This window comes from Pararge aegeria, chromosome Z (assembly GCF_905163445.1).
Source record: "Pararge aegeria chromosome Z, ilParAegt1.1, whole genome shotgun sequence".
Lineage (NCBI taxonomy): Eukaryota > Metazoa > Arthropoda > Insecta > Lepidoptera > Nymphalidae > Pararge > Pararge aegeria.
Window position 1 is genome coordinate 13,080,374 of NC_053208.1, and position 23,836 is coordinate 13,104,209.

The 23,836-nt window shown below is 35.6% G+C and overlaps 1 protein-coding gene across 3 annotated transcripts in view; it reads left to right on the plus strand.

The window, feature by feature from the left end:
- LOC120636425 (glucose transporter type 1) overlaps positions 1-16,306 on the plus strand; it is a 57,362-nt gene extending 41,056 nt beyond the window's left edge. For 2 of the 3 annotated variants that reach the window (XM_039907900.1, XM_039907901.1), the window contains exons 5-17: positions 796-961; positions 1,345-1,482; positions 3,085-3,180; positions 4,417-4,577; positions 4,694-4,818; positions 5,303-5,473; positions 6,792-6,928; positions 7,235-7,393; positions 7,933-8,145; positions 10,500-10,724; positions 11,751-11,890; positions 13,789-13,904; positions 16,146-16,306. In XM_039907900.1, coding sequence (XP_039763834.1) covers positions 796-961; positions 1,345-1,482; positions 3,085-3,180; positions 4,417-4,577; positions 4,694-4,818; positions 5,303-5,473; positions 6,792-6,928; positions 7,235-7,393; positions 7,933-8,145; positions 10,500-10,724; positions 11,751-11,890; positions 13,789-13,904; positions 16,146-16,234 — 1,936 coding nt within the window. In that variant the 3' untranslated portion in view covers positions 16,235-16,306. Of the gene's footprint in view, positions 1-795; positions 962-1,344; positions 1,483-3,084; positions 3,181-4,416; positions 4,578-4,693; positions 4,819-5,302; positions 5,474-6,791; positions 6,929-7,234; positions 7,394-7,932; positions 8,146-10,499; positions 10,725-11,750; positions 11,891-13,788; positions 13,905-14,304; positions 14,413-16,145 lie in introns of those variants that run through there. The other variant, XM_039907902.1, reaches the window with a different exon arrangement.
- The last annotated feature ends 7,530 nt before the right edge of the window (positions 16,307-23,836 follow it).

Below are 23,836 nucleotides of genomic sequence, written 5' to 3' on the forward strand. Positions count from 1 at the left end.
TGTCAGGAACCGGCATAATCAAGATGAAGACTTCTGTTGTGAACGTGTTTCCTGACTGAACATATCGTGCGTTTGTCTTTTCAATACAATACACATACCTACATTCGACGTTGACGGCACTGACTCTAAGTCTTGCCGTTATTTACAAAGGTTATACGTATGTAAACTTTCAGAACCAAAAAACGTTGCATTAAATAAGGGTCTGTTTAGAAAATGCAGGGTCAGGAATCATGACCACCGCTAGAGAAATTCAGTTTAATGTATTCACATTGTCAGGGAAAACAGAAATCAGTCTTTTAGTCTTAGCTAAGGGTTTTTACAGTTTGTACATAATACCCACGTTCTGAATGGCGGGAACAACTCGGATAGCTCTAACATAACGTACGTGTCTTCCAGAGAGCTACGTGCTCGCCATGGGCTAATCGTGCGAATATTTGCGCGATGTTTTTTAATATAAGGCTGGGGGCGTCACCTTCCTCATAGCAGGTCAGACATGCCACGCTCAAAATACAAATAGGTAGTCAAAATAATAAAATAGGTCCTTATGCAATCGTGGCATGTTTGTTATATTTATTCGTACAAATTTTAAACAATCAATATTTTCTCCCTCCTGAACTTGGAGTGAATAAATATCTAGTGTTCTTCCTAAATTGTGCTTGTATTTCAGTTCGATATCCTTATTCTGTATGTAACTAATTAGGTATATATGTCATACGGGTAATGTTAATTTTTAAAATGAATGCTAGAGATAATTTGTTGGTAATTTAGTATGAATTTATGTTATTTTATTGGCAGCCTTCAGAGACAGGTTGGCGTGATGAGCATGAATCTGTCCGCCAAGCTGGACGATCTGCAGCGGGGCGACCGACAGCTAGAAACAACGGTCGCGCTCTGTGAGATCCGCTCTCAACTACAAGAACTTACCAAGAGCGTCGAGTCATGCCAGAGTGAGGTCTCCGAGGTTAGTATTATCTGCAGTAGTAAACATCTAATCTTAGCTAAATAAAGCAATTAAAGATTAGATTTTATGTGGTGGTACAGTTTCTCTATACTGACCACATTCTCTACCTTTACCCTTTGTTTATAATAATTTATAGCCTCCGAAACATGATCGCTAACTTTGAGTCTGATCAGAAAAATCAGTTCAGTGGGCGATGAAGATCTATGTTTATGAGTTACACAAAGTAACTACAGTTACCGAAAAAGCTCTGCTAGTTGTGAAACTAAACTATGAGGAAATAGCGCGGAGGACCGATAGGCATTGTGATTCCAATATTCTACGAGGCTTATGGAGTCGATGGAAAGTCGAGTTGGTTAAGTGATTTAAGCAAATATTGTACACAGGTGAAACGTGACATGGTTGCCATCAAGCAGGAGCTAGACACGGTGCAGCAGGTGAAAGAAGAAATCGAAGAACTGCGGGAATATGTGGACAGGCTTGAAGAACATTCGCAGAGGCGAAAACTTAGGTTGCTTGAGCAGGTAAGTTCTCATAATAACCTTTATTTTTAGGTATATTCTATTAAATTATAATAAGTACATATTTTTTTTAAGTTATCGTTCGAATGTGCCCTAAAAACAAAACATTAACTTTGACAGAAACTATTGCTTTCACTTCTACACCCAAACTTAAAAAAATAAAAAAAAAACTTATAACTCAGTCATAAAAATTACTTCGCACTTTTAATAAAATGCGTGCTGATGACTGATTATTGTGTTTAGAATGATAATTTAGATGAGTGTGCCACGCCCTATCACATGAGATTGGGTCCCTACTTAATATATGTAACGCCTTAACATTTCTTTATTATATAAGGTTCTGGGCGTCTCTCACGCATGTTAACAGGCTACCATTACATACATAAAAAGTTTTTTATGAGAAACTGTGAGATTATACATTAATTGTATCATTTTTAGTGAATAATATACACTTGTTCAACTTAAAGAAAAAAAATTATATCTCGAATCTACAGTATGTTACGTCTATATAATGATAAGTAGATTAATCATTACGTTCTGTTTTATATAAAAAATATTACTTAAAATTCATTTATTTTTAAACCATTTCTTCGAGAAAAAATGTGCTTGATATCGGAATTTCTCGTTTCAGCAAAATACAGTAACTAAATATCATTATGGTATTCTAGAAAATAAATTTATAAATCTGAATTGCGATGAAAGCAATGCGAAGAAAATGTAGAGCACCGCAAGTACAAATGCAATTTAATTAGCGGCTGCATATGTTTTTTGTTCTTTGTGAAAATATGATCTTCATATTTTTAACGAATTCGAATTTAAGTATAAACATTTCATGTTATTTCTGTTGTATTTTAAATGTGTAACCATATTTTATCTTACAATAGCAGAATAACATCATCTTTGAAATAATTAATCTGCTTGGTAGAATACTGCTAGTTGGGTTTTACATAAATAATTTAATTGGTGGAACTTTAATCTAGATATTCAGATGCACTTTGAAACTTCATATTGGTGGATTCAGCTGGGGAAGTTTAATTGAACCCACCGGTTCCTTCAAACCGGGAGTATCCGCTTCGCAAAATTTTCGTTTGAGGCATTTGTCACGCAAGCACATCAGTTTGAAAACAGAACTGTATTCGTAAGGAGGTTTTGAATACGTCGAGACGAATTCCTAAAGTTGTGCTCGCGAACCAATGTTTCGTAAATGTCATACATGTCAAACGCTCTCAACACAAAGTTTGAAAAGCGAGTGCTACCGGTGAGTACCTTGCTTAAGATTGGGTAAACCTACTTTAAAGCCAGTTACTATTTATTTAGTTGATTCTAATATGTGGAGTTGTTAGTTGTTATTACAGTTTGCCAGGATTAAACGTAGGAAAGTACGAGTGGCTAACGGAATTTGAATTGAGATTCCGTTTACTTAAAAGTGCGAAATTATTGAAATTTCTATCATTATGATAAAAAAAATTACAATAAATTTCAATATTAGGACATGATATTTTTCTTTCATCGTAGAGTGGAAGTGATTACGCTGATTTTCCAACTGATTTCAATGTTTGAACTTGTAAGTTAATGAGCTGCTAAATCTTTTTGTGTTGTTTTCAGGGGCTTACATTCTTCTTGTCGTACGCCATTTTGGCGGCGGTGCTTGGTATGCTGCAGTTTGGATACAACACTGGCGTCATCAACGCCCCTGGCAGAGTGAGATAAATAAATTATTTAGCATTAGTTGTTAAATCAGGGCTCGGAACCAGTTCAAATTTACCAGAAAATTTTGGTTACTAACCGGTTTATTTTAATGTTCGGTGTTTTAACGGTTGAATCATTGATCGAACCAAAATTCAATAGGTTACTATTCTAATCGGGCGAACGATTTCATCATGTTTTTTAAACCTTGATTAACCTTGGTGCCTACCATAGTACCTTAATGTCCATTTTTCAATATTTAATCTATCCATAATCATATTCCATACAGATTTATTACTGAATTGGTATTGTCAAAAAATATCTATACAATTTTGTAAATAACAACATTTCGAACCAGCTTATCGTCCGATTACAGATAGATTGAATATAGAAAACAGACGTAAATCAAGACAATGAAAATGTAGTGGATGGAATAACGAACAACAACCTAAACGTCGTGCCGCCTTAGTTTATGCGTACTCATAGCAAGGCGCGCAGCAAATAATAAAAATAACTGAAATTAAAGTTAGTAAAACCGGTTTCTCTGTTTAACCGGTTAATAAAAACCGAAGTTGGCTTCCGAAGTCTGTGTTGAATTCCCGTTGCTTGTTTCGTCCGCGCTTTTACGGAGGAAAAAGTATCCTGTGTCCGTCCCCAGCACGCAAGCTATATCTGTATTGCAATTTTCTTGAAGATTAGTGCCGTGGTTGAGCAGAAAATACAACAAACAGGCAAACTTTTGCATTTTTAAAAAAAGGGTGGTTGCCATATCACGTAGAGATGCGTTGTGTGCTACGCCTGTACCCCGTAGCGGTGTAGCATCTCTTTTCGGTCGTACTTACTGCAACTCTATATATACTCGTATAAAAGAAAATTATTTGAGTTACACCATTTATAACTCAAGAACGGCTGGACCAATTTTTATGATATTTGATTTTTTGGATTCCTCTTAGACTGGAATAGGATAGTAAGTATTTAAATATGACATTCATAAAAAAAATGATCCACGGTACGAAGTTCGCCGGGACAGCTAGTATGGTATATAAAGTGTCTGTAAATTTTTTATGTGAATTATTGTTTATTAGTGCAATACACTAGACTACACAAAATAAGCAATTCATTTAAAGGACAATCACATTTTTCTATGTAATCAAGGCATCAAAAGTGCCATCTATTGCCTATTTGAATAAAGAAATATTTGTCTTTGACTTTATTCCAAATAAAATATACAAAAAACAATTTTGCGCGCAGAATATCGAAAACTTCATGAAAGACGTGTACAAAGATCGCTACGGCCAGGATATCCATGAGGACACCGTGAATCAACTGTACTCAATAGCAGTGAGCATCTTTGCCATTGGAGGTATGCTTGGCGGCTTCTCTGGAGGGATGATAGCGAACCGATTTGGCAGGTAACGTTATTCAATCAATATTTACTTAGTACTCTAGGCATCGAGTTAGCAAAGTATATTTTAAAGACTTCATTAATCTCAGTTATATTTAAAAGCGTATTTAAAATTGTTGACAGGAAGGGTGGTCTATTGCTCAACAACATTCTGGGGATTAGCGGCGCGAGTCTTATGGGTTTCACCAAAATATCGCACTGTTACGAAATGCTCTTCTTCGGTAGATTCATCATAGGTGTTAACTGCGGTAATGTATAAAATATTGAAGTATGGGGCGCATGTGCAACATACCACCTCTATGCATTTCATACCTGCAAAATTATTTCCGTATAACTCGTAGTGAATAATGCATTTTCCTTATTCAACCGACTTCCAAAATGTGATTTCCATTCTACGTGATTTTTTCAAAGGCTAACATTATTTATAGATCGGTCAATATTTTTTATGGCTTAATTTTACTAAGGCACAGCTGTTCAGCCGTTTGTCTGTCCATCTCATAAACCGTTTCACACAACATGCATTTCTATTGCTGCCAAAAAATAATTTAAAAAAAAGCTGAGTTATCGTAAGAAATCACGATGATTGAATGGGTAATATTTTTTGTTCATACAAAATACTAAGATGATTTGATTCAACTATTGCCTAGAGTGGGTTGTTGCCATTGCGTTTCCTGTTTTAATTTTATTTGTGTAAACGAAGGTCTATAAATAATGGTATTAATTGGTACTTAGGTTTAAACACCTCGCTTGTGCCAATGTACATATCGGAGATCGCGCCGCTGAACCTGCGTGGAGGACTGGGCACTGTGAACCAACTTGCAGTCACCGTCGGATTGCTGCTCTCGCAAGTCCTTGGCATCGAACAAATCTTCGGTACTGATGAAGGATGGCCCATATTGCTCGGTAATACTTTACCTTTATCATAATCAAACTTTTCCAGGTCTTTTGTATTGATTACCAAATTCTATGGTTTTGGGCCGCTTGCGTTCTGCAGCTCCTTGCGACTCGTTTGATGTCGTCTGCCCACCTCGTTTAGGTGCGTTGCCCTTTGACAGATTTTCCAGCGCTGGGTCACTATTTGAACCCCAGCGTCCATTTCTCGAGTAATGTTTTCCGCCTATTGCCATTAAAGCTTCGTGATTCGTTGAGCTATGGCGGTTACACTGATTATTTTAAATATGTGCTCATTTCTGATTTGATAGCTACGGTTAATAATAACGAACAGAGCTTTTTCCATCGCCTGCTGAGTGTCTAAGACTTTTTATCAGATGCTGAGTGCAAAGCCTTTTTCGAAAGTATCTTAACACCTTACATGCGGTATGCGGTCATATTTATCGAATGAGGAGATCGCGATTATATTGAACCTATGATTAAGAGACATCAGAATCTAAAATGTAAAAAGATTAATCACTTTCTTGATGTATCGTAACGTAACGTCTAACCAATTGGGGGATGTTAACCTCATGATAACTGAGTCAAGATATAAAAATGAACTTAATCTTGGATCTCCTTTAAAATAGGTATGATGGCTTATATTGAAAAACTGGCCTACTATGTTCGGAAGTATCCACTATATCCAAAAAATTCCTTATGTTGAAGAAATTTTTATTATTTTGTTTGAAGGTTTTGTTGATATGAATTGCAAATTTTATTAAAAAATATATTTTCCGCCAAAACGCTCGCCGGGTGTCTTGGCTATAGTCGTGACGTCATAGGCAAATTAGGGCTTTAGTAAGTCCTTGTTTCATAGCCAGAGATTATTGATTACAAAAAAAACAGCAACTGACATTTTGAAATCACAAAATACTTGATATCGGTGTATACTGTAGTAAACCGGTACGTGACAAAATTTTCACCTGTAATGGCTTATAGATTTTTCTGTTTTACTTATTTTACCAATCTCACTTAGAATTTAAATAAAAATATGTTTTTCATAATACATGAATCATACTCGTATGATAAATACAATAATTTAGCGAATTTATTCTTATTCTTTTTTTAGTTTATTCTTATTCTTATGCGATTACTGTCATCCTGCCTATTTTGCATAAGTCCACAGCGCATACCGCTGCGCCAAAGAATTCGTTAAAATTATCCATAGGTCGTTATGACCGCATAACGCTCACATAACTGGACCCGCTATAAACATTTTCTTTTAGGTTTTTGTGATAATACCTCAAGGGCATCAGCCTTTTTGTGACCTACTAAACCTTATCCTTAGGTTTGGCCATATGCCCAGCAATTCTACAGCTGTTACTATTGCCGGCATGCCCCGAATCGCCTCGCTATTTGCTAATTACGCGGCAGTGGGAGGAAGAAGCACGACGAGCACTCCGGAGGTTACGTGCCAGCAATCAAGTACTTATTAAACTTATTCGTTCTGCATACCATTGTAATTGCTACGTTAATTACATATTGATATTTTTAATACAATTATTTATATTACTAGTAATTTACGTAACCTTTTAGTTTCGTTTACCAACTTTCATGATGTAAATCAAAGTTCTTAAAAATACACATTATAAGTAGATAATGTTTAGGTTTAATAATTATATTTACGTATTTTATATTAAATTTCACACATTTTGTTATAGTATTTTCATTAAGGGCTGTGTTGTGCTTAATTAAGAGATACAACAAATAAATTCAACTCATTTCTACAAGGTTGAAGAAGATATAGAAGAGATGCGAGCCGAAGAGCGAGCGCAACAAGCGGAAGCCTCGATATCCATGTGGGAACTCCTTTGTTCACCAACACTTCGAGCTCCGCTGCTTATCGGTGTCGTAATGCAACTGTCCCAGCAACTCAGCGGAATCAATGCAGTGAGTTCTGATTAGATAAATGACTTTTTCTATTTAGTTACGACGATGTCAACGCGGCTACACGCCAAATACCAAAGAAGAGTGGATTCTAGTACGCCTCCCCTTAAAACGAGTCCATAAATAAATTTCATCGACCCATTCGCGTCGATCGATTTGGGTTCGATTCATTGGGTCTGTAGGTTTAGGCACTATTTCATCATCCAGGCCATCCATGTGCGGTTTGACAGGCTTCACACGCCTTTGAGAATATTGTGGAGAACTGCAAGTTTCCTCAAGATTTTACTTCACAATTAAATTAAGATACATTTAATTGCTTAGAACGCACATTACTCAGAAGAGTTAGTGATGAGTGTCGAGGATCGAACTCAGGCCACCCTGGCTGAAGTCTATCCCACTATCTCATCATTGTCTTCATAATCTCGTTTTAACAGTAACCGGGACGGAGATCTTAATGTGCTTAATCAACATGGTAACAAAGACCACGAGGGCGTAGGCGCGTATGTAATAAAAAACCATATAATTTTTTTATTGTATTATAGGTGTTCTACTATTCCACATCCCTTTTTACATCGTCGGGTTTGACTGATGAATCTGCGAAGTTTGCAACAATGGGTATTGGCGCCATCATGGTGGGCATGACTCTGGTGTCGCTACCTCTAATGGACCGTACTGGACGTCGCACTCTACATCTTTATGGCCTCGGCGGAATGTTTATCTTCTCGATTTTCATCACGATCTCTTTTCTAATAAAGGTGTGTCTTATAAATCAATATTTTATAGGTATGTTAAAGAACTCGGTCGGATTACATAAATGGATAAAGTGAAACGTATTTTTCCAAAAACATAAATATAATTGGGCCATTTTTCCAAGATAAACGGTGACTCACAAAAGTTTAGCTCTAGTTTAATATAAATCAAGACATAATAATAAACTTATCAATGATTAATTTTATTTTATACATTATTAGCGAACCAAAAAAAATGGTTCTGCTGTTTAAATTGATGAAATATTATTCCCATTTCTATTAACTTACATGTAAGTACTGTCGCGACAAGTTAAAATTTAATTACCGTTTTTAGAGTTCTCAAATCACGTCGTTTATTTATGTGAAGGCAACGAAACGAGCCAAAGCCGTGATACTTTTAGTTTACTTAAATAAACTTGGAATATTACACAGTCAAAATATTATCAGCTTTAATGTGAAGTAAAATAGAGGAATAACCAATAAAGCCTTAACCAATAAACCTTTTTGGTCATTTCTCATTTTGTAACTACTTCTTCCGATGTTGACATTTGGTTACCATCTATCTTCAATTATGCAACTGTTGGTATTAGTAGTAAGTGCGTATCTCTACACCCGTACCCTTAAACTTTATCTTACCTCTCAAACTGTCTCATTACTGGCATCATAACTGCCAGTTTGACGCATGATGATTGAAGAGATGCGAGACGAAGATGATCACGTCTAAAATATATTATTTTATAACCTTTTTGAAGTTAACTGTGTTTGTGTATGAATTCTGTTTGTATACCTAATGCTAACAAACTTTAGAGTATTGTCAAATGCTTATAGAATAAATTATATTTTCAATACATTTGCTCCCAAATTGCTATCATCGTGCTTCATGTGGCACGACGCACTGCTGGACACATACCTTTTCTCTCACAGTAGAGAGTAAGTAAGTTCATTGACCCACCACTTTATTCCCAAACGGGTTGATGGGTTATATAAACTATTAGGAGCGACGGCTCATGTAACGCATATTTCCTGACTCCATAGAACAAATTTTCTTACCAGAACAATTCAGGTTACTGGCCCAACCTGGGAGTTGATCACATTATAAGTAATTCATACCAGCCAACAACATGCTCAATAAGGCAGGAAGTTTTTAAATTTAAATTCCTATCACCCTCGTTAGTTAACAGTATATATACATAAGCGCAGTACCTGTAAACTGTGGGGCAATATCTTTATGGCATAGTCAGCTTACAAAGATTCTGCAGTAATATTTTGATCACAACCTATACCTACTTGCTTTGACTTTGCGTTAATATATTCTCTTCTAGCTTCCAGCGCCCAGTTTCGGGTAGCGTTTACTTACAAATGTATTGAAAAACATAGTTTGTGATACAAGTGTGCATTGATAATAATTTTATTCGTGTTTTTAATATTGAAAGCCTCACCGAAATCTTTCTTTCTACTTTATGTCCCAATTATGCGCGCATGTATGATAAACAACTCATAATTTCAGTTCACTACGCCAAAGTATGTAGAAATAGCACAAATACTGCTTTAGCACGCTTTATCGTACGCTGTAACCTTTACGACTATTTTCTTGTTTGGACCCACTCAATCATTAGTGCTTATTTATTTTTGATGCCAATTTCGTAGAATTTCATATTAATCCCTTTAGTCTCGTCCAGTTTTCGATAAAAATTCAGTTATTCAGTCACATATTGGTATTAAAAATCATTTTACTAAAATATTTTTTTAATTTCTTCACCGTTAATATCACTTTCATAGTTTTAGTCTCACGTTATCACATCATATTATTCCATTAACAACATCATATTTTATTTGCCTTTGCTTCAAGCTAGACGTCCCCCCCCCCAAACTTTCGCCTTTCCTGTCTCCGAACCCGGGCTCTTAGTAGGAAAGCGATCAAATTAAAAGGAATAAATTCTCAAATATAAATGTTAGGAACATCACTCACAGCACCCACACACGATCTTTATTCACTAAGTACACGAGAGAAGTCATTTGAACGCGATAGATTCACGAGGAGCTCTTGCGCACGCGTTATATGAATCGAGAATTTCCACTTAACACTGCTCAAAAGCAGAAAGCACATTATCACTAACGCATATGCAGTACAGCCAAGAGATTCGAGGAAGTTACTTCACTCTGCTATTACAGCACTATGTAGATAAAAGCTATGGTGCATTATAACAATAACTATTGCTCTTATTGGTTCACGCCGTAAAAATAATAAACAATAATGACAGACGAACGCTAACGGACAAGTGTGTGATGGCATTTATGTTTGTAATTTATTTCCAAACCGGTCGGTCACGGGGAAGAACATAATTGCTATCCCCTGATAGGAGTTCTTCGGCTATGTGCAGGAAATGATCGACTGGATGAGTTACTTGTCGGTGGTGTCGACGCTGAGCTTCGTGGTGTTCTTCGCGGTGGGACCCGGCTCCATCCCATGGTTGATTACCGCGGAACTCTTTTCGCAAGGCCCGCGACCCAGTGCCATGGCTATCGCTGTGCTGGTTAATTGGATGGCCAACTTCGTTGTCGGCATCGGCTTTCCTAGTATGAAGGTGATTTACACTTTTATAATACTTTATTTATTTATTTAGTACTAAATATGCCCTGCGGCTTCTGCGCTAAAACTGGATGCAGTGTACTGTTACATAGTCTACGACCTTCCTCAATAAATCAGACACCTAACGTAAAGATTTTCAATCGTACTGATAGTGCCAATTATAAAATCCTAGGCTATTAAGTAAGGACATAAAAGATAGCGCTGTAACTTCTCTCAAAACATTTAAACAAAAGTTTGAGGTGTGGGCTCATAAATATATCTGTTCTCACTATTTTGTAATCACCCACTATTTGATACCTTCGATCAACATTGCCAATCGCAAATGACCGTCCCGGGAAGCCACTCCTGTATCACCTTAATTAAAATATCATTAATTCCCTAAAACAAATGACTGCAAATAAAGTGAGGCTTAATATCTCTACATATTAGTCGATCACGCTGGGTAAGCAACATTGACCCAAGTAAGTACATGGATGGGACCGACTTTGCAATTTTGAAAGAGAACTAAATCTATTTTTGGCTTCTTCAATTTATATATAATAAAAAAATCTAAAATCTTCAATGCTCAGAATTCCCGTTACAATTTTATTATAATTCAGACCCGTTACAGTTTTGTATAAGTACCTATAGATTTATATATTTATCACACAACAACTGATTTGGCTGAATAAACTAAAGGAATTCTTCCAGAAGCCCTCGAACTACTAACTACTTCACAAAATATAAATTAATAGCTAGGTAGTATAGATACTCATTTGTTGATTTTATCTTCGTTTTTCCCCAACGACAACGTTTCCAAAAAAAGTTTTTTGTAGGCCTCTTTGACCAGGGCTCGTTCGTGCTAAGTTGTGGTAGGCCAACTCGAATATATAATTTTTGATTTTTAATAGGGGTTCAAAAAGTATCTACAAAAAGCCTATACATAATGGGAGTTTTGACGTTCATTAATAAGATTTAAATGTAGGTATAAAAATACAATTTATTTTCAAGTCTGTAAAAACCTTTAATTTTTTATTTTCAGGCTCTATTGGAAAACTATACATTCCTGCCTTTTAGCGTATTCCTTGCAGTTTTTTGGATATTTACGTATAAAAAAGTTCCTGAAACAAAAAACAAGACCTTTGAAGAGATTTTGGCACTGTTCCGCAACTCTAATGGGAGGTAAGAAGAGCTTATAAAGATATTATAAGTTACTAATTTTTTATTTATATTTGGGATTTTAAGCACTTTTTGTCGTCTTGCATATTATACCACATGTAAAAGAACATGTTCCACCGACCGTTTTAAGCACATTTCACTATAAATTCGTCATTGTCATGCATCTGGCACGCCGAGAGCACTAAATAATTGGTATCTGACCAATTTTTATTTAGTAATCTACCTAAGTTGATGAAAATAAGACCTTTAGGTTTTCCTTTTTAAAAACATCTGTGTTTGAAATTATAAACTGATTTATTAATTTTATAAACCGATAAAAAAAAATAAACCGGCCAAGTGCGAAATCGCTATTTGGTTTAATAATTAGGTAATTTGCATCTGCATCAAAAACAGTCTAGACCCGCATAACTAAATTTGATTTAAAAAAACTTATATCTAAAAAAATATTGTAACAATTATTCTACTTTTCTTAAATTTTAATGTAAACCTTTGTAAATTTTATTTATTTCAGATTTTATCGTATTTTATGTTTTCTTTCGTACTTTAAAAACAATGAATGGCATAAGAAGAATTAATTTACCGATTCCAAATCATATATGAGCAAACACAAATTCAAAGTTTTGCAATTAAAATAAGTCGATTGTAATATTTCCTTTTTCAATAAAGTTTGGCATGTATTATTGAGATTTTGAAGTGCTAGTCTTTAGTAATTACTGAAATAAGAAGATGTGACAGCGGACGGACGAACTCGGCAAATTCGTTTTTATCTTACCACTTTTAAATAATACTCACCTGTTGAAAGTTATCAAAATTATTATTTTTTGTAAGGTCATTTAAATATAAAATTATATTTCCTACCCATGTTACTTATTATATACTTACCATATTTATTCTAATATTATGGTATTTCTTAATGTACTTACAAGATAATCCCTACTAGTATTATAAATGTCAATGTAAGTTTGTTTGTTATGCTTTCACGCAAAAACTACTTAACCGATCTTCATGAAACTTTGTACACATATTCTTGGAAGTATTAGAAGTAACATAGAATACTTTTTATCCCGAAATTAAGGGGATCAGCTCGCTCAGATCCTTTAGGAGAGAGGATGAAAGTGTTTGACGATTTTACACCACATCTCCGAAAAATGACAACCGATTTAAATAATTATTTATGTACTATAGATATACATTATAAATGTTGGAAATGTTCTTCGTTAACCTATATATGAATCAACTAACAATGCTTTTCGATTCTTCCTGTAACGATTACTATTCTTTGTAAGTGATAGTAGGAGCTCATGACTCATACTTTTTAAAAACTACACCAGTTTTTTTTTATAAGAACAACAAACTTGAATGAATGTCACATCAAAAAACAAACGCAGACGAAGTCGCGGGCAATAGCTAGTTAGGAATATGTACCTATGTAACATAATAATATATACATTTGTTTGCGACTCGTGTTTGCCGAGTCTGCGTGTGTGTGTGTGTGTGTGTGTGTGTTTGTGTGTGTGTGTGTGAGTGAGTGTGTAAGTGTTGTTGTGTGTATGTTTGGGTGTGTGTGTGTGTGTGTATTTGTGTGTGCGTGCATACGTGCGTTTCGATCTATCTGTGGCATACAATTTTCCGTACGGATGAACCGATTTTTATTTGTTTTTTTTTTTTATTAATTGTGATATAATTATTCGCAACTACAATAAATGAAAGGGCTTCAATAGTAGAAAAAAGTACGCTATATTAAAAATCTGGGGTTTTTTAGAAGGTTCTTTAGAGTTGTAATACTCTATAATTGCACAGACATTTCGTCCAATTTTCTGGGGACTCACTGTTGATTAGCGCAGGGCCCCACTGTGTGTGCGCCACAGCGCGTGATGATTGGTGGGTACCTATGTGTCCAGGGACAGTTTCCGCGACAGCCGGCTCTATGGAAGCATGATGAATTGCGTGAACGCCCTGGAACAGCAGCTGCCGCCGCCGCCACCGCCCGCCCCCGTTGACGAGAAACACGATTCACGTAAGCCTCACAAATTAAAGGGTGTTTGATTAAACAAAACTTATATGTAGTAATTTCTGTAAAGTGGAGACATAATAAAACTTTTGATAACTATATTAGAATTAGAGGAGAATACGAATGCGAGAATGTTTTGCTTCAACGGTGGAGGAAAACATTGTGAGAAAACCTGGATGCCTGAGAGTTCTCCGTAATGTTCTCAAAGATTTGAGGAGTCCACCCTCCGGGGCCTTCCGGGTAATGTTGTCGCATATGCAGTGCATTAGCGATACACTTTAGTCTTGTATTGAGAACTTAGTGCCGCGAAGATACCTCCTCGTATCTTATGTCGTTTTCTGGTAGGAATAGGAATAATAAAGATGTGTCCCAAAGCTTTAAAATGCTGATATTATAATTTGCATAGGAAGATCCCTTATCGGCTGATTATCGGCAGTCATTGTGGAAGCATTCGCCGTAGAGTGGCTGTCCCCGATACATTCCGGCTGATTTCTCGTTCTCCCTCAAAGATAATGAATTGGCAAGTACTAACAGACTTTTAAGTGTTTGTGCTCAACCTAGACCCTGATTCTTTTTAACATAAATTAGAATTAGAAATTTACAGAATTTGGACGTTACAAATTATGGTTCGACCCAATGACAAGGAGAATCAGTGCCCTGCTAATCACCTTTATTTATAAGATTATGCTTCTCCACTAATCTTTTGAATTATATATTTGAATGTTTTGTATTCATAGTCAAATACCCTGTAAGCATTTGGCCTCTTATATTACGCTGTTTTCATTGTGCCTACCTACTAATAGGTACTTACTTATCACAGCTACGAAAGAAATTCGCGGTGTTATATCACCATTTAGCACCTTCGATCACTTGCGTTACCTACTTCACGATTTTCCATTCGACCTTCATTTGTGTGTTTCATTTCATTAAAGATTTTTATTCATAATTTCATTGTTATTAACTGAGGAGGTATATCGTCGTCTTATCGGAAGCGGATATTTCGATGAGTTTTTTTACTTTAAAAGATTCATCCAAGAAGAAAGATTCAACAATTCATGTGATAATCTTGGGAAATATTGAATGAAACCCCGGTAAAATTTAATTTTAGCAGATTTGTTTGACCAATATTATATGAAAGGCTCAATGTACTTTCCTAAAGACATCTGCGTTAATACTTAAGTATCTACTACTTTTTTACTATTGTACTATACTGACCAACAAATTTAGTATAATATTCCCTCCACGGTCATTTATTTTTTCATTTTCCACGGCCGCCGCAGGTTGCTTTTATATTTTGCTCTTAAACTCCTTCGTCGTGTGTAAACAAGTATTACTTACACCCCTATACTTAAGTTTAATTAATATCTGAAAAGAAAGCTTGACTTTTTATCTAAAATCTCGCATGATCCTCATTTTACCAAAGCCATCAAGAAAATTCGTATATCTATATATTACAGTTTATGTAGCTACTTGTATATAAAAAAACATAATAATAAGCGCTGAAAATGGGTGCATCTAACATCCTACAGGTCCTGCATTAGATAGCGTCGGCTTAAAAACTCACAGCGAAAAAAAAACTGCACTCATAATGAGGACGTTGGCAGTAGTACAAATCGCACTGCCCTCACACATGCGATGCATTATGACATACAGCGAGTCCCTGATTTGTTACATCGATCACACGTGGCCTCAAGCCTCGTGGGCTCAGTCCAAGCATCCTACAGCAACGTCATCAAAGTCTAAGTCGAGCTCACTACTTGAGGGCACCTTATAGTCGATGTTCCTCCCGTCACGATTGATGTTTCCTCAAGCCGGTGCCTCAAGGTTCAAGCGAAGCAACGCCTTTCGGGGTTATAAGTTAAGCAAAGGGAATCCAACCTGCGACCAATCCCTCTTGCGCGAACGCGGTCTTCTCGTGATTGGTCGCACGCTGGACACAAACTTAACTTCCAAGATAAATAGAACATCATACAAAGTACAACTACGATAAAGGGGTACAATGTATCTGCGACGGTCGAACAAATCTGAACAACACAATCTTTTTTTTTGAGTAGGTTCTATATAAATACAATATTAATATATTCCAACTCTTATTAATATATTCTACATTGTTTATCACGGTTTACGGATCGATGGTTTCCAATAACAATCAGCTAAGGTCAACAGTTTTAATCATGAAAAAAAAGTCAATTGTATGACCTTCCGCAAAACGGTTCCTTCCGTAACGCTCGATGTTTGCTGCTGCAGTGTCGGAGCAGTCGTCGGCTGCCGGCGACGCGGGTCGGCCGCCGCCGCCGCTGCCACCCCCACGCTTCCCGGTCAGCGGCACCGTCTGACAATGGGAGCCCGCTGCGCGTGCGCCACTAGTCGCGCCCATCAAGGCCGCCGCCAACTTCTTGTTTCATGGACTCAAGCGTCAAGCCGCGGGCCGCGCCTCTATCACTACCACACAACAAATGTTCTAAATTGATGTGATTAGGTTAATAAAACGAAATAGTCTGTAAGTCACGGCGTAAATTAAAATAGTTCTTTAGTCATTTTATGACGTAATTTATGAAATGCATACATAGGTACCGTATTAAGTGCCATCGGTTTTCTTGTACCCATTTTAATTAGGTCTTCATAAAGGAGACTGCAGTAAAGCCGCCGTCGTGCCGGCATAAACCGGCAGCCGTGAGCCATCCTAGTAGTCACTATGCGAATAATAATTTCATGTTATCCTACTTATGTCATCGGTTTTACATCGTTGCAAATCCAGCAGCGATAGGCCGCGGGCTTTGATTCGGAGTCTCCTAAAAATTTTACTAAAAATAATAATTATCGAAAAAGTTGAAGATTTGAGGTGAGTTTCAATAGGGCAGTTATTGGAAGTCTTTGGTAAACAAGTTCTAGATTCATATACCTATATACCTATTAAGTTGAGCGATAAGTAGGTAGGTACGAGTGACTACTTACGATATGAATTCAATACAATGTAAAGATTCGCTATATACGAGAGTGAGGTAGATAACCAGCTCTTTTTCAAAGTAAAGAGAAGACGACTTCGCCCCGGCCAACCTGCGTCTTCAGCGGCCTTTAGTTTGTGTCTTGAATACTATAGCGTAATAGCTTCGAAGACCAGGCCTTCGAAACCGGTAAAATTACCAACCGGTTTCGGTCATAGACCCTGGTACCGATATTATTTTGGCAAATGCTTCGGTTTCGTTCAGTTCACAGGCATTTTTGAAGTGACGCATCACACATTTTTTTTTATTCGGCTTACGCAGATTAATTGAACGCTGTGAATTTATTCAGTCCCTAAGACAATTAGCCTGTTATAAAAAGAACCGGTAAATAAAAAACGATTCCCAGGCTTGCGTGTGACCAATCAGAAAACTTGATCGATCGCACGATTCTTATGACTGGTCGCACGCTGGACGCAAACATGAACGCCAATAAGAACGCAGGTTTGAAGCCGTGGTGTGGCTTTACCTTAAGCGTGCCGAACGGAGTAGTGACACCAACAAATACCTAATAATTATTTAAAAATACTGGTCAATGGTCATTTCTGAAATAAAATTTTAAGAATAAAGTTAATCTAAAATGGGTACGACGAGAGTACATTATGCTTAGTCAGTGATGTTTGTCACTGAAATGTACAAAATACGATGTACATGCATGATGTGACTGTATTGTATTGTTGATTTTTATACATAATTATATTATTTTACGAATGTTTTTATTCTCCTTTTACTCACAACTATTATTGTTATATTTACATAGATAATGATAAATTCAAGTCATATCTAAAATGACCGAAATATTCATTATTAGAATTAATTAATAATAATATAATAATAAATATTATACGTACATATATAGATCTTACCATTGGACAACAGTTATCATTGCAGTTGCGGGAATTGATTATTAATATTGTACTTACTTACCTAATTTATTATTTAGAGCAGGGTTCCTCAAACTTATAGCACCTCGTACCCCAAGACGACTGCGTACCTACCCCTTAATGGAAATAAAATCTAGCTGTAAAAAAATGAGGCTTTTAGTTTAATAAAAATTTGATCACTCATTAATTTAAAAGTCTTTTCAAACAAAAACAAAGAAGAGACAAGACCACCCATCGAATTAATGGGCAGGTTTGTTTCAGCTCGAAATTTGTGTCAATTTTAGCAAAACTTTTGATCAGCTTCGATCGCAATTTATTAAGTCTATATCTGTACCTACTAACTTCGTATTAATCATAACATAAATCTTGTCACGTACCCGCTATGACCAACTGATGACGTACCCCACTTTGAGAAACCCTGATTTAGAGCAAAGATATTTTTTTAGACAACACCACTCACAACAATAATGATTACAATTTACAAGATAGTACCTAGCTCTTTTTGTTTTACACTTAGAATAGTTAATTTATAGTGATAAGTGATAATAAAGAAGATTCATCATTTAAATTGAAAGCATAGATATATGGTAAGTTATACAATTTGTGATGACTTTTAAGAATGTAAAGCTTTTAAACTTATACGCCCTAGAAGATGAACAAAAGTTTCATCATTTAATAATTAGGGTTTCAGTAGTTACTACAGGGTTGTAGTTAATCTGTCCTTCCGTATGTCTGTTAACTGCTCAATTCAATATTAAGACTAAAAGGTTCCGTAGCCTATCGTAATTGGAGGAGGTAGCACGGCCTAATAAATGTGTGACTAGACGAGCATCAACGTGGACTGGTGACTATTGCTTATATAGAATAGCTTGATAAGCTAAGCCGTAATTACATTGCGAAATTAAATACGAGACCTTAGTTTCACTGTGTAAAAACCAGTGTGTATTAGTTTATATTCTCGTGTTTTATTTTAAAACTAGTGTCGAGCAAATATTTAAAATCTAAACGCGGTAAGTATCGCGCAAAACACTGTGTATGCATGCGTTTTCTTTTGATAAAATCTGTAACTACAAAAAGTACCGTGCCCGACTTATATTTCTTTTAAAAGACAGAGAACACGAATTCGAAACAGGGGTACCCGACTACTCTAATTGTGTGAAGGTGCACTAAGAAAGGATATTGCAAAAATCCACCTATGAGGGATGTAGCATTGTGTAAAGGTCCTGATATTCAACAACTTCAAACAAAATAAAAATAATAACTATTTCATCTCAAAAATTAACCCTTGTTATGTAAAACAGGGTGTACATTTTGAGAAGAACGTTGTTTTAGCCTTACACCTAAATATCTTAGTTCCAATATAACATGCGTCACAAGAAACAGCACGCTGTCGAAGTGGTAGGCTTTAATGAAAAGGTCCAAAATACTACAAAAATACCCTCGGTGATTACTGAACAGTTCACTTCAATAATAAGTAGGTATTTTCACTTAACATATATATATGCTACTTTCGGGACAGTAACTTCAGCACAACATACTCACACAAAAGTAGTTTCGCAATGTAAATCCAGCTTTATGTCTAAGTAATTATCTAAGTCAATCTTAATTGTTTGGCACATTAAGTATTTTTATGTTGTTATTAAGTTTTTAAACGCTACAAAAAGGCGTGTCGCCGGCTTACCTTTTAGAATAACAACCGATTATTATACTGTTCCTTTCATTAAAAGTAATTACCAGCGTGCATATTTATTTTTAGGCGTTGTCTAAATATTCTAGTACGTGAGGCAAATGTTTGGTAATGGTTAAATTTGCAAGCACTTTACAAATGTAGGTAACGATTATGTAAGCCGTATTTGTGTAAAATGTAAGTATTAACGATGTTATAAGCATCAGGGACGTAGATGAGTTGTATGCGCTTAAAAAAGCACATAAAACCATTTTTGACGCATTCGCAGACGACCGTCGCGATGCGTACGTATCAATGTTAGTTGACATTCGATAAACGCCCTGGACATAACGACATGGTTTCCAATCTAATATTTTGCACCTAACCTAACTTAGAACATCGTTACAGAAACGAGCAGGAACATATAATAAATAGAGCTGAACGCACATCCCTTTCGTTAAATGACTGTTTAAATTTTCATTTTAGTTTATTTATTTTGGTTGTTTTTCATTTATTATGATTGAATAATACTTGACTTTATATTTTCCTATTGGTAGAGAAAAATATAAGAATCTCCAGACAAGCATTTTTGTAATACCTAAATTAGATACCTATCCTAAAACTAGATACTGGTATGGTAATTGTATAGTCTAAATGTTATTAAAATAGATAATCCGTTCGAAACTGCTATCACCCCATCGCTAAGTTTTTGATTATTTTTGTTTAGATAATTTAAATAAAAACAATAAAATAACTAAGTGAAACTGTTGATAATATGCTGGTACTTTGTTTCCAATTTAATTTTGAAAAAGAGTCGGAAATGTGATTTCGTTGGTGGTTAAACCGTTAATGCGTTAAAAATTGGGTCCCCAAAAACCATCAACACCAACGTGGGGTAGTAGGTTACAGACATTTAAATAAATTAATGTACCTATATGTAAGAACCTCAAAAGGAATAAAATAGGGTGTGGTGGAAATATTGAAGGGAGGCCTTTACATAGTTCCTTAAAAACATTGTTTCAATCCCGGTATCAAGTTTTAGGTATATCTATATATTGACTAAATGTTGTAGATCTGAAATTGGTCGCTTATCTCTATTTTTTTTCAACATAAAGGGGCTTATATATTGTAAAATGACAGAAGGTATTTAAATGAAATACCTTCTAAATAAGGAATTTCAGCAATGGTATTAGCCCCTGATATTTATCATGATCATAAAATTTGTAGGACTTTACTTATATTATTCTTATTAAGGCATTTCGTACAAAATAATGTTAGCTTATCAAATATATTTCTTGGCTGTTTAAATACTAGTCATCTACTAAAAGGAAGACGCGTACTAACAAATGTATTCGCTACTGAGTAGTATTATTAAATAGATAGGTACTACCTACCTAGTAAAGCGGTTTAGTTTATGAATTTATTTGTATTTAGTGCTTTCGAATCATCGGCCGCGTGTCGATGCTGGATACACGGATGGACAGATTTTTTATTTGTTGGGACTTGGGAGACACTCCCGTTCGCTAGCGAAAAAAAACCCTAAACATTCTAAAGCACTATCCACAGTATATGCCACGATAATATCTGAAATGCCTTTAAGTTTGAATATACGGAGATTTCTCCATACTTGTACAAAACGGACTTGTAAAATTTTATTGGAACTAATACTTGTTATAAAAACGTAAAAAAATACACAAATGAGTTTTATTTATGTTGCTACCTATATCCTAACTATTTTATTTAAGTAGCAATGACCTCAATTCTATATATTTAATACTTTTTTCTAATTAATCTCATCGAATTGAGGTTTAACGATGTATAGAAATGAATATTTAATGACAAATAAAGTAACGTAAAAATACGTATCAAACGTATAATTATGATATCGTAAAAACCTTCCTCATTAATCTATTGCCATAGTGGATACCCATTTGACCTAATAAATACAGAAATGATCTTGGCCGTAAAGTAAAAAAAACATATACTGCCGAACACTTATTTTGGACCCCGAGTTTGCTATTTCAATAATTGCAGACACAATAGCCACAATTATTATGTCAGAGTATTCGATTATAGCTAGTATATCATAGAGATCAGAGCAGCGATAGCTTAGTGGGTGGGTCTTCGACTTCACTTTCTAAGGGTATTAGTTCGATCCTCTATAATGTTCTCAAGGGCGCGTGAAGTCTACCAATCCGCACTTTGCCACAGTGGTAGCCTACAGCCTAAGCCCTTCTCATTCTCCAGAGACTCCAGAGGGGACCTGTGTTCTGTAGTTCCCTAGTAAGCCGGTAAGGGGTTGATGATCAATCAGCCGAGGCATTGATTCATTATTTTACTACTGAGTTGTGGCGGTAGGTACTAGACGTTTTTAGAGTTGAGTGTCCATAATATGGAGGGTAGAGGTAAGGAGGATCATCTGTGTATATGAAAAAGTGTCGTCAAAATGTATTAAAATAGGATGGCGCCACATTTGCATCAAGGTAACTCTTAAAAGAAGCGCCAAATATAAATATTGTTAGAGTAGGCTTGAAAAATAAACAAGGAAGTAAGGTTATATTTACCACAATATTTTGTACAACGTAAGTTGTTGAAATTCTCAATAATTAACTACTTTAGTCGATAATGACATTAAATTTTTTAACTCGGCATACTTCAATTCATCTACGATTGCTACATTCATACCATACCCTGTGCATCCACCAGCGCCATTGTGGAGGATTTTTGAACTGTTATTTAGCGCATACAACTGGACACTTTTTCAACTTTTCTCCCATATAAGATGACTCTCCTTACCTCTACCCTCCATAGTCCATAGACAAGACCTGTCAATGGATAACTCGACGTTAAGCTGTCCGTTCATCTTAACTTGACGCATGGACTGATTGTCAGAACTGGAGTACTCAGTGTTGCATGTTACAATATGAATTGTTAGTCCCAAACATTCTTGATTTAATATTTGTTTGTTTTTTTTTATATTAAGATTATATTTATTTTATATATTAAGAGCTATAAATAGTTTATTGAAATAAATAGTGTAGTTTTGTTAAACACCAGTTTTCAACTTTACATCAAAAGATCTCGGAAATTATAAAACACAAACCTTTGCTTTTTCTCTTCGTTTGCCTGGTCGTACATATGCTCGTTTCGAAATTGCGAGGTACGACAATAAATGGAATTGTCACGTTTAGTTATATTATATTCGCCCGCAAGGATAAACACAGCTCAGGATAATTACTTATGATGAAAGGAAACAAAGTTATGGCCAGCCTGGCGGAGTAACAGCCCATCTGATTCTGAGAGCAGACCGTTGGTGGACTGGTGACGGGTAGATAATGATGATAGGTTCATTATAGACAATTTAATAAATAACATGTTCATTATTAATATTTTTTTATTAAATTATTGCACATTAACTCTAATAAAAATCAGTGAAAACGAAAATTATGTCATTATGTTACGGTAATAATAATATGAAGTTACAATGTGTATTATTATTGCACAAAAGATGACGCGACGTAGAGCAAAATAGACTTCGAGACCGGACAAAAAATTTCCCAAAAAGGATATTAAAAGGTAGAATCAGTATGAATTTCGCCCCACTCTACATTTGATTGAAGAAAAAGTACTACACGTACGTAAAATGGCGTTCTGCATGGTGAAAACATGAGAAACTACTCAAACAAAGTGAAAAAGACGGTGATGGTTTTTTTAACGATTGCATTCAAATTTGAAAGTAATACTAGAAACGAAATAAATACTGTAATAATTTCAAATCAGCTGCTGTGTGAAGTCAACCAATTTGCACTTGGTAAGCGTGGTGTACGACGGCCTATAAATGGGTTTTATGCGGCTAGAAATAGTAGGCATTTCCTTAAATGAACAAATATTCCATTCACAATTATATGTTATTATATTCACAATTATGATAAAAGAACGTTTAATTTTATCATATTATTTACAATTCATAACTTATATTATTAACATAGGCTGTATGCAGAGAACGATGGTGGCTGTATATCGGTTTACCTTTTTTTACACATCTTCCCTTACACCACAGTCTGGACAATTGGGAAAATGACTCTTTTTGAACATAAACGCAAATCTGTTAAGTGGAAGGTGTGCGGAGCGAAGACGAAAAGTTATGATAATATCTTGCCTACTCAATTTGCAGCCCTCTATCCAAGGAAAATCGCAGTGCTGTGGCTGAATCGTTCTGTACCAAATACCTTTTTCCTTCGATCTTTCGTCGAAATATTCCTTCCACAGTTCTTTGCACCTTTTTCTTATTAAATCAAAGTAATCTGTGTAAAAAGGTGGAACATTAATTACAATTCCCTCACTGCCAGCTGGTTTTGCATAGGCATCAACTTTCTCGCTCTTCAA